The 14,493-nt window shown below is 38.3% G+C and overlaps 1 protein-coding gene across 1 annotated transcript; it reads left to right on the top strand.

Moving 5' to 3' along the window:
- Positions 1-420: 420 nt before the first annotated feature.
- PPAT (phosphoribosyl pyrophosphate amidotransferase) lies at positions 421-14,271 on the top strand. The gene is made up of 11 exons (XM_068404149.1): positions 421-518; positions 1,194-1,260; positions 4,678-4,884; positions 6,267-6,379; positions 6,499-6,644; positions 7,931-8,003; positions 9,704-9,855; positions 11,096-11,223; positions 11,531-11,752; positions 12,528-12,648; positions 14,096-14,271. The coding sequence occupies exons 1-11, from the start codon at positions 421-423 to the stop codon at positions 14,269-14,271; spliced, it is 1,503 nt and encodes a 500-aa protein (XP_068260250.1).
- The last annotated feature ends 222 nt before the right edge of the window (positions 14,272-14,493 follow it).

Below are 14,493 nucleotides of genomic sequence, written 5' to 3'. Positions count from 1 at the left end.
TACTAAATAATTCCAGTTACTTCAGTTGAGTTACACCAGTCTAATATGCAAATAGCATCTTTTTCTAATGTTCTAAAAATATTCTAAGTGTTTCTTTTTTTAAGGAAAACATTTTTGCTTTTCAGTCATTATTATATATGAGAGTGGACAGGAGTTTACCAGTCCATCAAAGTCCCTATGAGCGTTACAGGCATGGGGGGTATATGGCAGCAGTTTTGTTAGAGGTGACACTCTGCCTTATTCCAGGAAGCCTTTCAAAGGAAGACCAAGCAGCCTGCGCTCTTACCCACAAAAACCCAGTCTGCAAAACATACCTTTTCAATGGATAAGGACTGAATTATAAACCTTGGGCAGCTGTGCAGTATTCTGACTGCCTCTGGCAGGGCCGCGTCAGGGAACCTGCCGGTGTGCTTGCTGCCCATGGGCCCGGGGGACAGCGCACGGAGACAGGGCTGGGACAACTGGAAGCAGGCTAGGGAAAACTCATTTCAGCTGATGAAGCTCTTCTGCTCCACAAAGTACAACTGCCAGCCTGAGGCTGAGCTGCTCTAAGAGAAGTATTTCCATTTGCAGTGATGCTGTACACCAGACTTCCTTTGCTTGAGTTCAGAAGCTGTGATGCCCAGTAGTAGTTTTATGTGCTCAAACACTTTTATCAGAGGGTCCATACACCTTTTAGATCTGTAAATGCTAGTTTGACTGCTTAAGTGCAAGAATGCAAAAGCTTTTGCAGAGGTGATCAGTGAAGGAGACAATGCATTTCCTTAGGCAAAACCATCAGTTTCTTAACACCCCTCCCCAAACCAAAGCAGAAATAGAGTAGTGCTATAAAGCCTACTACTAGAGCCCAGACTATCACTGCAAATTGGCTTTTCAGATTAAGCATCTGCTGTTATTTTATGCCCACACTGAAATAGGACTGCAGTAAGAGCCTGAGCCAGTGCTTATTAGTGGAAAGATTACCACTGAATTCAGTGGGCTGAGGCACAAACCTTATGTGACTGTTTTGAAATAAAGCATAACATGGGCAAGAAACCAGTTTTGATTACAAGCCTGTGAAATAAAACAACAAATAAGCTTACAGTAACATTTCATGTTGTAAAGAACAGATGAAACCCCACCAATCCATTGCATGTTAAAGCATTTCATTCTAAGCATTTCAGTGCTTTATGTTAATTCTATTTTGTCCATAGGGGCCAGGAGAGTGCTGGAATTGTGACAAGTGATGGAGAGTCATCCCAGGCATTCAAAGTGCACAAGGTAAAATGTAACCGAATGTTTTGTAGATGCCTAACTGAGATGCATGAAAGTTTGTTTCAGCTAGAAAATGGGCTAGAGGGAAAGTAGTATGTTTTGATGGACTGTTTTGGTTTTGTCAGTGATAGTATCTACTACTGTTTATTTGTGCAATTTCTGTCTTAAGTGCATGTTTAAAACAAATATGCCAACATTATCCTGCTGTGTGCATCCATGCATACAGTGGCAGACACACAGAAGTATCCAGATCAGGCTACTGATGTCATGAAAGCTACTTACCAAAGTCACCCTGCACCTAAGGTGTTAACTCTGGAGATTTGGAAGAGCACCGATGCAACGTGAGATCAAGAGAAAAGAAATACAGTTACAGGCTATGCACAAGCAAATGGATGACTAATTCTTGCATTAGTGAGACTCAAGGAAGTGGCTGATACTTTGCCCATAGGTAAAAATAAACAGAATAAAAGAATGAATGGAGGCCTAAGAAGGTGGTCACCCAGTCTTTCTCGAGCTAAAAGAATCACAGGGGATATTAAAAGATATAAAATGTCCATAGCCTCGAAAGTATTATGCCAGGAGAATACCTGCATGCTCTGGGGATATTTCTGCTCATTCTGCATTGAATAGTGATCAGGAAAAAAAAAAATCACCAGCCTGTTCCATCCTGGAAGAGGAAAGGACAGGAAATAAAACTACATCAACAAAATAACCATGGGGCAGTTCTTAATGTGTGTTTTCTGACCGCAGTCAGCAAGCAGTCTGTCATAATGTTCAGAGGTCTCTGAGGAAGATTAATTAAGCTGTTCAAATGAGTCAAAGAGTAAGAACTGCTTTGCTGCAGCAGCATGTGTACCTATGCATGACTGCTCAATGCCTCGTGCAAATTCTTGTCTCTTCAAGCATCATGTTTGTCCCCTCTTCAGGCATTTCCCTCTACTGTTACTTACAGCCTGATTCACACACACACATACATACACTTTTAAATGCAGCTTTTCTTAACTTGGGCACTGTGTTATCTGTTCTTCATTCCTGCTCCTGCTTGGTTTTCAGCTTTCCTTAAGGTTTACAGGAATTCCAGCTTCCTTTGAAGCAGTCTGCTCTATAAATCCCATAGTAAAAAAGTGCTTCACAGAATGAACTTCCAGCAGGTGATATAATAATTTGTAGTGTTTCCATGTCACTGAGCTGCAATACTTAGTTGTCATGCTAAGAATGTAATTGACTATCTCATGGTATCAGCTTTGATATTTTAAGAGCTGCAGAGCACGTGATGGTTTCTTTTATCCTTGAAATACATTTCTCAGCTACGGCACTTTTAAAAACTGTAATAACCACAGTGTAATAAAGTGCCTGTGGAGTACAATTTATATGACTTGTTTAATCCTGGAAGTGGTGCTAATGTAACAAACATTTGGGTCTGTTACACTGGTGAAAGTATGTTTAGGACTCTGACTTGTAAACTAGTCCATAAAAATGTCAGCAGCTAAGATGCTACTGTATCCATATGTCCTCCAAACTCCAGTTGACTCTTCTTCATAGCAGAGACAACAGGATGGAAAAGGTGCCTGCTTCTCACTGCATTTACTACCCAATGCTTCTGTGCAAACTCACCTTTGTCAACAGTTTAAGGCAATACATATTTTACATAGGTATTTACATACAATAATATATCTTTGAGTAAGAACTGGAACACCTAAGGCATGGATATGTGTTCCCTGATTGTTGCCAGCCTTTGACCACAGATTAATAGCCCTTGACAAAGGCTATTAATCCTTTGGTTTAAACTCTCCCATAAAGACTCGTCCAGATTTGCCTGTCAGAGCCTTTCAGCTAGATTTGTATAACAAAACATTAGTGTCATAGCTCTGTTAGCTCAGGATGTGGAAAAACTTAAATCTCTTGTACAGATACAGTGATGCCAGTGGGAGAAAGACTATTCATCAGACCATCATCATGTTCTGGCATGTACCAGGCCTTGTATAATACAGACAGAAAATTGTCTTCACTGGGAACTTTTTACACCAGTGTCATTCACATTTGCCATACCACACCAGCGCAGTCTGAATCAGAGGAATATTTGAAACTGCAATTAAAAGATTATGTACTTGTGTAACCAAATCTGGTTTAAACCAACATTGCTTATTTAAGCTGTTGCAATGCTTAATGCGGCCACATCCATTAATACTGGACCTGTGAACAGTGAGACCTCCTGTTAGGATAAAGTTGGCCTAAGTAAAATAAGGGTGCGTGGTTGCATTTCTGTACATACATGAGCACATGACATAGACTCTAGACCACCTTTATGTCATCTGTGTGACAACAGATGATAATTGATCTGGCATAAAGTTTGATGAATGATTGAAGCAAACTTATACCAGTTTGAGGCAGTAACTTTTTAATGTGATAGTAAGTATCCTAAAATCACATATGCAACCACAGCAGAAAATACCCTAAAGCTGAGCTTTCTTTAAGCTCTTTTGGTTGAGCTCTGAAAACAGTTCAACCAATTTCCTTCCTTTCTGTCCCATCCCACTCTCTTGTTGTTGTACCTACAGCGCAGGTTATGAACCATTCACATCTTCAGACCTCTCCCATCTATCTTTGAAGATCCTAGAGAAGTGTTATCATGTGTGCTATCGTGTATATCAATCACAATTACCATGTGTGACAGGGAAACAGGTGTAGAAGGATGTAAATATTTTCCACAGGCAGCAGAAGCAGCAGGAGTTTGCAGGAGCCCTCGCCTGGAATCCAGTCTTAACTTCTACTTTCTGTGCAGTTTTTTCAGACTATTCTTGCTGCTAAATTGTCTCCACATAATGCTTGTTGCCAAAAGAAACTCCTGACAGCTGACTAAAAAGTTGTGATGCGTTTCTGCTTTAGATAGAAGGCAACCTGGCTATATGAAAAATTTGTTTTAAGTAAACAATAAAACCTCTTGAAAATAGCTTTGCTTCTGACATTGGCAAGAATGACAGTGGAATCGAATAAACATTATCATGGACCCAGTATAAAAGTAAATCCAATATACTGCTAACTTGTAAAAGGTGTTCTCTACATAGAATTTCCTTCTTGCAACTTTTTTCTTCTTTGCTTGTCTTCTGGCAGTCTTTTTTTCTGGTGTTTTTAAACAACACATAGTAGTGTTTTTCAGAAGATGTATTTTTAGTCAGGGAAGAGATTGTTCCATGAAATCCTCAGCGCAAAAATATATATTGCTTTATTTAAAAATAGGAGTAATGGGATCTCATATGTCACTATGACACCTACTCAGCTTCTTTCTTTCCCGTATCTTTCAGGTTATTTGCCTTTCTGTTAAAGTTGCTTGCATTAATGCTGTACCAAAACCAAACACAAGGAGAAATGAGGAAGTTGCCAGGAAAACAAAACCAAAGAAAACTTTTTTTTTTTCTCCCAAAGGGAATGGGTCTTATAAATCATGTCTTCAACGCAGACAGCCTGAAGAAGCTGTACGTTTCAAACCTCGGTATTGGGCACACGAGGTACTCCACCTCGGGAATTTCTGAGCTGCAGAACTGCCAGCCTTTTGTCGTAGAGACTCTTCATGGGAAGATCGCTGTGGCACACAACGGGGAACTAACAAATGCTGTACGACTCAGGAGGAAGGTTAGTATCTCATTTGGGAGGCTCTGACATCGTTTCTTTCTGAGTATGAGGCAGCAATGAGCCATAAGTTTGCTATGTCTTAATACCAAACTGCTTGGGGAAGTGAAAAAGCCCCATAATCAAAATAGATCATTTTGAGGGAAAAAAATCCTGGGAAGGGGAGGCATTTGTAACTGTCACAGGGGAAAATTCACCGATCCTCTAGACTGATGGTCACATTCCTATTGATCAAGTGAGAAAACTAATTCAGCCATAACAAAAGGTACCTTGGCTTGAAGCTCTGCGCCTTTGTGGTGGCTGATATATAGAGCAAATCATATGCTTAGAATTAGGAGAGGCATAATAAGGTGGGGTAATTGTAATATGAAATGTCTGGTTTGGAATATTGTCTTTAGTTGTATTTCTGGCTTGCAAAATTAATCATGAGCACTGTCAGGACATAAACCAACAAATGCCAAATTTTATAGTATGTTTGGCTAGAAGACTATGTATTAAAGCACCAAATTAAAAGCTAGCAGATGTTTCATTGTGAAATCTCTTCTATGATATGTTCCATCCAAAAGCAAGAGGACATACTCTTGCATTGAAGCGAGGCAAATGTATGGCACGCCCAAAGGAACCTAGCCCGTCTTTAATGAGAGCTACAAGTGTATGCATGGATGGGAAAAAAAAAACAGTGGTGAGGAAATGGAGATGGAGAGTGGAGAATCAGAGTTACATGAGATATAAAATGATTTCTAAAGGTAAAAATTAGGAACTGTAACACATACAGCATTGAACGGGTTGTAATAGTTGGCTAGATACACTGCAGATGCATCTCTTCTTCCTTAGAAGCATAAATATGCCAGGACAACAATTTGACTGACCAGGTCTAGCAAACTTTTAAGTTGTGGGATTTGAATTTTTTAATGCCACTCTGCTTCCCTTCACACATCTTTTTTTTGTTTTTCATTGCTTTGTGCCCAAACCACCATTCTGCCTTGATACTTCTTTCTGTATCTGCTATAGGTAATTTCATATTTTCCCTTGTATATTTTACTTCTTTTCCCAGAGCAAGCAGAAGCACAAAGCTGACTAAATGTCCCAAACATGAATTTATGGCCTGAATATTGGTGGTATTAATTTTGGTTGCATGTGGAGTAAAGGAATGAGATGCAAAGGGAGAAATGTAGTACCAGGCATAGATGATTGTACCAGCTCTTTCTACGTATTTGGTTTGTTAGAAGAAATTTGATGTTACTATGATCTGATCACCTGAAGAACTGATACATTTTAAAACATTTGTTCATTGCACAAAGGTGTGTTGTTAGATTAAAATCTGAGCAGTGTTATGTGAGATTTTTTTTCAATGTTGGTAACAATTTTGGTTTGTGTCTTAAAAGCTCATGCGGCATGGCGTAGGACTGTCGACCAGTTCTGACAGTGAACTGATCACCCAGCTGCTGGCTTTCACACCTCCTCTAGAAAACGACGATACAGCCGACTGGGTAGCAAGGTGAGGAGGGTGGGTTTCAGAGTCAAGAACAGCAATCTATTCTCAGCATGATGTGCAGCTGTAAATGCACACGGCTGTTTTTGTGACACACGATTATGTTCACCTATGTCTCATTTCAGAATAAAAAATTTAATGAATGAAACTCCAACTTCATATTCATTGCTAATTATGCATAAAGACATAATCTATGCAGTACGTGATCCGTATGGGAATCGCCCACTCTGCATTGGTCGCCTTATTCCAGTAGGGGACATGAATGGAAAAGGTAAACCATACATATATATTAATATACATATATATTAATATACACATATATATATGTATATATATAGTTTGAGCCTGAAGCCACTGATACAAGTACAATTCCAGCTACACTTACTGAGGTGTAAGTAGGAATATGTGATGCAAAAGTCAGTTTTGAAAATTCAAAACACAAGTGTTGATAAGGAAAAAATAACTTGTAGGAAGTCTGCAAACTGTTCCTGGCAAAAGGGAATCCTAGTCACCTGATGGTAGTGTCAGGATTAGGCAGCCTAACTGTAGTAGAATATTTGTGAAAAGTTAGTTAACCTCTCATCAGCTAAATAGGAAAGCAGGGATGAACAGGATCACAGAAGGCTTGAGGTTGTAAGGGAATGCTGGAGATCATCTGGTCCAAATTCCCTGCTCAAGCAGGGCCACCTACAGCGAATTGCCCAGGACTACGTCCAGTCTAGAAACAAGTCTGGTTTCTGTCTTTCTCCTGTAGTAAAGTGGCTGAAAAGTTCTAGATTACTAGCAATGTATTTCTAGATTCCAAGCACTCCCAGTCACACATAGGATGGTAATGGAACACTATAAAATCAATTTATGGGAAAAAGTTCTTTGTGTTCCTATTAAGCCTGCAAATTGACATTTTCCCCTGAAGTGAGGTTAAAATCTGTTCATTTGTATAAAAATAAAGTAATTCAAAAGCAAAGCAGTAAATGTTTCCATATCTTTATAAAACTTGGTAATTATAATCACAAGAAAATTTATCAAGATTATTTCAAAGCATGCAGACATTCCCACCCTATGTTACACAATTTGATCTTTCCTGTGCCTGTCTCTGAAAACTCTCCTTATTGGAGTTCAATCCAATATCCACTGTAATCAAAAGGATCTATCTATTGACACATTTAGCATAGGAGAAGTAAGGAGTTTCTTGTGTGAACAACAGTAATTATGTATATCTGAAGTCACTGAACTAGAATTGGAAAAGTTTGAAATAGTGCAGAGATAACAAAAGTAGTTATCTGAATTGTCTCTCTTCATGAACTGTGAATATGGTGCTGTTACTTCCACTTCTGCCTAGAACAGGTTTATGATGTTTACATTGTTGGGTTTTTTTAAAAATAATATTACAGAAAGTTTGGAATGCCAAACCTTTTAGTTAGAAATCACAAGAGTCTTTAATTGTGCACTTGGCAACCTAAACCATAGCAAGCCAGATATACTGCAGTAGAAGTGCAATTGTGGGAGTGGGTAATGGTAACAAGAATTATGGACTCTAACTGAAATCTTTCATTTCAGGAAAAGATAACAGTGAAACAGAAGGATGGGTAGTCTCCTCTGAATCCTGTAGCTTTTTGTCTATCGGTGCAGAGTAAGTGCCCTGATTCTTACTTTATTTGAAAGCTCTCCTCAGGCAGCGATTAAACTTTAAACCTCAAACTGCCAAATATCATAATCCATAACAACATGAAAGACATCAAGGATTAGTTTGTTGTGCTGTTTCGAGGGGATTTTTTTGCCAATCCTGTTTTTTGCCAGTTTATTTTCCTGAACAGATTAATGTAAAAGAATTATGTGTTCAGAAAGTAACAGTAAAGACAACTTTGCTGTTGTAAAGTAAATGCCTCTTACTTGTTGCATTAAACCTGGTTATCCATATAACTTTTTAATTTTAGCCTCATTTGCAGCAGAGTCGTCGTATTACAAAATAATTCTTCAAGTGCAGAAAGGTTACATTGGTAGCTCACAGGCTGGACTAACCTGAGCTGTAGCATATGCTGTCTGACGAGCCAGCCTCCTTGTTTGAAAAAAATGATGGGCACCTGAAACTATTTCCATGCGTCCACCCTTCAGAGCCAAAACCTGAGATGACATTCATGTTACCTCTCTAGCTAAAATACTCTGAAAAGAAAGGTGTGATACTTTCTCTGGACAAAAAGGAAGGGTAAGAGGCTCTTTGGGAGACCGCAAATTGATCTTTAGAAGTTTGGAGTGGAAGGCAATTGTGAACTAGAACATAATTAAAGTAAGAAAGATTATGAGGAAGCATATTTAATTTACTAGTCAGACATAAAAATGTGCATTTGGAGACTAGACTAAGAAGTGAAGTTGGATCCTCTTCAAATAAAAAACTGTGAAAAATTGCGTTAAGAACACAGCTGCCTAATAAAAAGAAATGTAAAGCAAAATGAGGAAGCAATGTGACTGCACTTTAGAGGTCTTTTATTCCATTCTGCACTGTTTTCTTGTAGGTGTGGTGTTCTGTGTTCTTTTGCTGTCACTTCTACCCTATCTCTGTAGGAACTATTAGCTATTGGTAACTGGGGCTTTCTTGAGACAATTTGTTCTACATATGGATTAGAATAACCTTTCTCTGTAATGTCTTCAAAGTCTCTGTTAAGAGAAGCTTACCATGTAGGCCATCAGCTGAAGTGTGTGGAGTATTTTAAAAAGCAATCTTGTCTACAAGTTCTGTAGCCAGTGCTGCTGCCTGCTAATGCTAGCATATGACCAGCAAATAAGCACAAATTTACTCACCTCTGATTTATATCTCCAGAATATTTAAATATTTTGGGATAGATTTAGATGGAAATTGTTAGAATAGCCACCTGAGGACTCACTAAAGGATCTAGAAAAATGTTTAATAAGATTAAACATTGTAATATAATAAATCTAATACTATTCCATATTTCTTCAGATATGAGAATAGGAATGTACATTTCCAGTCAGCTTTATTTCATTCAGGCGTAGCTGCCTGTCACCACTAGACAGATATTTCTCTAGATATTTGCTTGTGGGGCAGGATTTTTTTGGCTACTAACTTTATTCTTGATTATGTTTTTTATATTGCATAATAATGTTTATTAGCTTTCATAGAGAAGTGCTCTGGTATTGATCCAGGACTAAATTATTGTTGGTCTTAAAACACTCTAGGTCAAATCCTAAGAAGAAGCAAACTGTCATGTTAGGATGTTCAGAAGCATTTTTTCCTGTCAGTTGAATCTTGTTTATATTTTAAAACTATCATCCAGGTTCAGGACATTTCTAAAGGCTATGCATTTCTCTTTCAAGGTACTATCGTGAGGTCCTTCCTGGAGAGATTGTGAAAATATCCAGGTATGATGTCCAGACACTGGATGTTGTACCAAGACCCGAAGGAGATCCGTCAGCATTCTGCATCTTTGAGTATGTTTATTTTGCAAGACCAGACAGTATTTTTGAAGGTAAGAAGATGTAATGTACAAAGCTCCTCCCTGAATAGCGGGAGATGTTATCCTGGAAAACAGTGACTCTGGAAAGGATGTGGGATCATAGCAGGGTACTGAATGTGAGCTTGCAGAGCAGGGCTGAGACAGAATGGGTTGGCACAGTTCTTGAGAAGATAAAACTCATCAGGAGGAGCATGTAACATCATCTTCTTGTTCCTGACTGTGCATACAGCCTCAGTCAGGCCTGCCTGCATAGTCCTATGGAAGGGATGAAAAGAGCCACAAACATGATTAAGGTAGAGCAAGTATCCCTTAAAAGTGAGAGACTTAAGAAAGGAACATTATTGGTTCTTAATTAAAAAATTAGACTTATGAAATAGGATCTGCAAAACTCTGTCTTGGTGTTTTCTTTGCAAGAAAGGGTTATTTCAGGAAGATGCTTTTAATATAACTTGTAAATCTATGCACTTTCATCTAAGTACTTGGGGTTGTAAGTCTAATGCTTTTCTAATTATTTCAGCAGAAGCCCTCAAAAATTGTCTCAGTGCGAGATATTAGCCAGGACTCTCATACCTAACAAACAAGCTCTTTGCTTTCTACAGCCATGCCATCTGTTGATCCTATACAGTTCTCCACCCTTATACAGCCAGTTTCGCCTCACATCCCTTTTTTTCCTGATCTTCGTACCCTTCAGTATCCTCACTTCTTACATACCTTAGTACTGCTGCTGTATCCTTTGCTGTGCCTCATCTCATGACAATACCTCCAGTTCCCTCCAATGTTGCAAATTTTTTAGGACCTTAAAAGTGTCTGAGCCTCTTAACCCCTTACTAAATTTGGGGTGAATTTTGCTAACTGATTAAAAGTTAATAAGCAGGCAGAGGCAAACAGCAGGATTGCACAAACTTTGTCTGCTGGGGAAACCAGCCTAAAAACAGAATATGCACATAATGAACAGGCAGGCATAATTCCTACTTATTTCTTCCTGTAAATAGATTTTGTAACATCCACAGGACCTTTAGTTACCTGATTAGGGCAAACTGGATGTTAATTCTCTGTGTAGTGATATGAATGTGAATGTTTAGAATATGACATTATGGAAGGAAATAAAAAATGACCGTGAGTGACTGCTTATTAGTTCTGGAGCTTTTCTCACTGACTTCTATGCCTGTAACTTGCCACAGAAATTTATACAGCTAACTGAGAGGAAATTTGAATTATGCATACCACGAAAAACACTTCTTGCTGTTCTTAGGTCAGATGGTGTATTCAGTCAGGAGAAGATGCGGGCAGCAGCTTGCTATTGAAGCACCCGTGGAAGCAGACCTGGTCAGCACTGTTCCAGAGTCTGCAACCCCAGCAGCTCTTGGTTATGCTCAAAAGGTATAGGTTAACTTGCCTTTTTTTCCTCCCAAGCATATTTACACATATCTCTTTTTGTAATGGAGTATAATGGCATGGGCTGTTAGAGTTTTGTATTGATAAAGCTTTATATCTTGAGTACACGAGGTACACCTACTGAGTCATCGGCACTTGTTTTTTCTGTCGTTATTCCACTATATTAAGGTATTTCAAAGTTTTTTGGTTACTGTGAAGTTATACTTAGTCCTAAGGTTGCTTTAAAAAAACAGTAACTGAGAATAACCAGTTCTTTAGACATTAATTCTGTTTAACTGTCTCCTGTTTACAGTGCGGACTACCGTACGTTGAAGTACTCTGTAAAAATCGATATGTAGGAAGAACGTTTATCCAGCCAAATATGAGGCTACGGCAACTTGGTGTTGCAAAGAAGTTTGGTGTTCTGTCTGATAACTTTAAAGGCAAGCGAGTTGTTATCATTGATGATTCAATTGTGAGGGGCAATACCATTTCACCCATAATAAAACTACTGAGAGAATCAGGAGCCAAAGAGGTAAGTTAATTTTCAGTCAGTACAATACAGATGTAAATAGAAGACTGATGGGAGGGTAAAGCACAGGGGTTTGTCTTCATTTGTACAATACATTCTTTCCTTATTTAAGAGGGCAAGCGTGCAAAAAAACAATGGCTAGTGTGTGTTTATTATGAAGACAGGTTAAGAACTTTCTTTTGTATGACTGTGATTTTTGAGTGATTAAGGGGCGAGGAACAGGTCTCCATTTATAAAGCACTATCTGGCAAATAAAGAGAATGGAAAACAAGTTAGTTAAGATCAGAAAATCAAGTATTGGTGTGGTATTCCTGACATGTGTGTGACTTGTGGTACTGCATGAAGTACAACCACATACTGCAGTAAACAGCATGTGCCTTAAGTCACCAGAGCACAATTTTTTTAATTGATTAAGATTTTTTAATTGAAACAGAGTGTGCAAGTCTGTCATGGGAGCAAACATGTTCTGTATAATGTTGGACTTTTAAACTGAAACATGTGCATCAAGGACTGAATACTATAGAAGAAAAGCAAAATCAGGATGGAACCTTTTAATTACATTAGGAAATACTGTAAAAATAAATTCTAAAACTGTCTTTCTTTTTCCTGCTGTGTTGGCATCTGAAAAAAACTTTATATTACTTTTAACCCTTCCATGACTTCTGTGCAGTGCTGTGTTCTGTTCTTCATGATTATTTTGCAGAACTGGGACTTTGCTATTGTGTTATGCTGACCTTTACCTTAGAGCAGTCTGTTTTGAAACTGTATTTTTATTCAGGTGCACATCCGTGTGGCTTCACCTCCCATAAGATTTCCTTGTTACATGGGAATTAACATTCCAACTAAAGAGGAACTCATTGCCAACAGACCTGAATTTCATGATCTTGCAAACTATATAGGTAAATGTTACTCTTTCTTTTTTTCTTTTTTTTTTTGAGGTAGAGCGTTTCACCTGTAGGTATATTTCATTGTCTACATCAAAACAAAGCACAACACATCAAGGCAACAGTGGCAAAACTGACTAAAAAATCATAAGGTTGATACACTAAACCTCTGCACTGTGAGTTCCCTATGGATCAAACCAATTTACCTACGCACTTTTTTTTAACACAGGTAGTGAATTGTGTTTCTCCGAACAATAGAAAGCATTAGAATAACTGCATAACTGTAAGTTACAAAGGTGTGACAACACAGCTTTCCAATACTCAGAGCTCCTTCTGGGAAACTCTATACAACAAGGAGCTACTGTGGGCAAAATACCAGGAAGAAAATAAGTGGTGAAAATCTGTCCTATAATGAAACGCTAATGTAGTTTTGCTTTCATGAGACATTCATAAAAATATGTTCAGAATTTGTAAACACCCACTGATTTTTCTACAAATTTAAATTTCGGTAAATAATTTTAACTGCATTATATATTTCACTTTGAAAGAAATTACATTAGAAACTAATCAAAGAATGTTAAATACATTCTTAAATCTCTAGAATGAGTCATGTTTGCAGCAGAACAAAAGAAGAACCAATGGTTTATGTTGCTTGTGATGTGGTAAATAACATGCTCTTCATCAGGATACCAGCAACAGAAGTCACATGAAGGCTTGTGAGGGAGGAGTTCTACTATATGTGGCCTATTGTGCTGCAAAAGATTTTTTTTAAATGGTTTAAGGGCATAGCTGTGGTTACAGTTAGGAAACTGTAAACTCAGATTTCCTGTGTTAAATACCTATTCTCACTGTGTAATATTGCAATGAATTGTTTTCCCCAAAATTATTATGAAGGCATGTTGAAATATTTCAAGTTTGCAGGATCTCATTTTTAAGTATTATTCACAAAATAATGAGTGCAAACAATAGAAAACTAATGATGTGAAAAGGCTATCAAATGTTCCTACTGCTAGAACATCTGCATGACCTGCATCCCGAATTTTTTTTAACATGATGGTCTTTCCCTCCTCCAAGTCCCAGTAAGGGTTTGTAGTCCAAGGTGGGGTTTGGGAAGCACCAGCCGCTCACACATCTGCTTCTAGGCCCGAGCTACAGGGCAACTCTGGGAAACGACAGGGAGCTTAGGGAATCTTAACATACACTGGACTTTGTTTCTGTTTTTGCAGTATGTATGTGACATATTTGTTCCCAACTCAGAACCTTCTGTCTAATTTCAGTGAGCCTGCTCCCCACACAAAGAATTTGAGAAGGGCAGGGCTTATTACGATCTGATAATTTTAATTTCCATTCTCTTTTGGTGAAGGTGATCCACCTCCATACAATAATGCAACTGCATTTCCAAATAGCATTGCATTTGGTACAATACTGCAGCTTTAACTGATTAATTCTTTATTTCCTCTAGGAGCAGACAGTGTTGTCTATCTTTCTGTGGAAGGGCTGGTATCGTCTGTGCAAGAAAGTATCAAAGCAAGACAAGAGAATGAGAACAGCCTTAAAACCCAGAAATCACGTGTTGGAAAGATTGGTCATTGCACAGCGTGTCTCACCGGAGAGTATCCCGTAGAGCTGGAATGGTGAATTTTTCATGGATGGACATCAGTTCATCTGTTGTTGAATGTACCTTTTTCAAAGCTGCCTCCTTGCTAATAGCCTTCTTACGTTTAGGTAATATGGAAAGCTTATTACAGATAACTAATTACTGTCACTAAAATACATCTTTCTTAAGTAAAGACTTTCTGTAAAGTCCAATATGCTGATGAAAACAATGCAAGCAGATTAAAATACAAAATCATGTAGTTT

The sequence above is a fragment of the Nyctibius grandis genome, chromosome 6, assembly GCF_013368605.1.
Source record: "Nyctibius grandis isolate bNycGra1 chromosome 6, bNycGra1.pri, whole genome shotgun sequence".
NCBI lineage: Eukaryota > Metazoa > Chordata > Aves > Nyctibiiformes > Nyctibiidae > Nyctibius > Nyctibius grandis.
The sequence above is the reverse complement of the archived record's forward strand: the minus strand, read 5'-3'. Positions and strand labels throughout refer to the sequence as shown.

Bases quoted from the DNA above. Each gene is read 5' to 3' on its own strand.
- PPAT (XM_068404149.1), top strand. From the start codon at position 421: ATGGGCCCGGGGGACAGCGCACGGAGACAGGGCTGGGACAACTGGAAG. The intron at 1,261-4,677 runs GTAAAATGTAAC...TTTCTCCCAAAG, and splicing joins AGGCATTCAAAGTGCACAAG to GGAATGGGTCTTATAAATCA. The intron at 11,753-12,527 runs GTAAGTTAATTT...ATTTTTATTCAG, and splicing joins GAGAATCAGGAGCCAAAGAG to GTGCACATCCGTGTGGCTTC.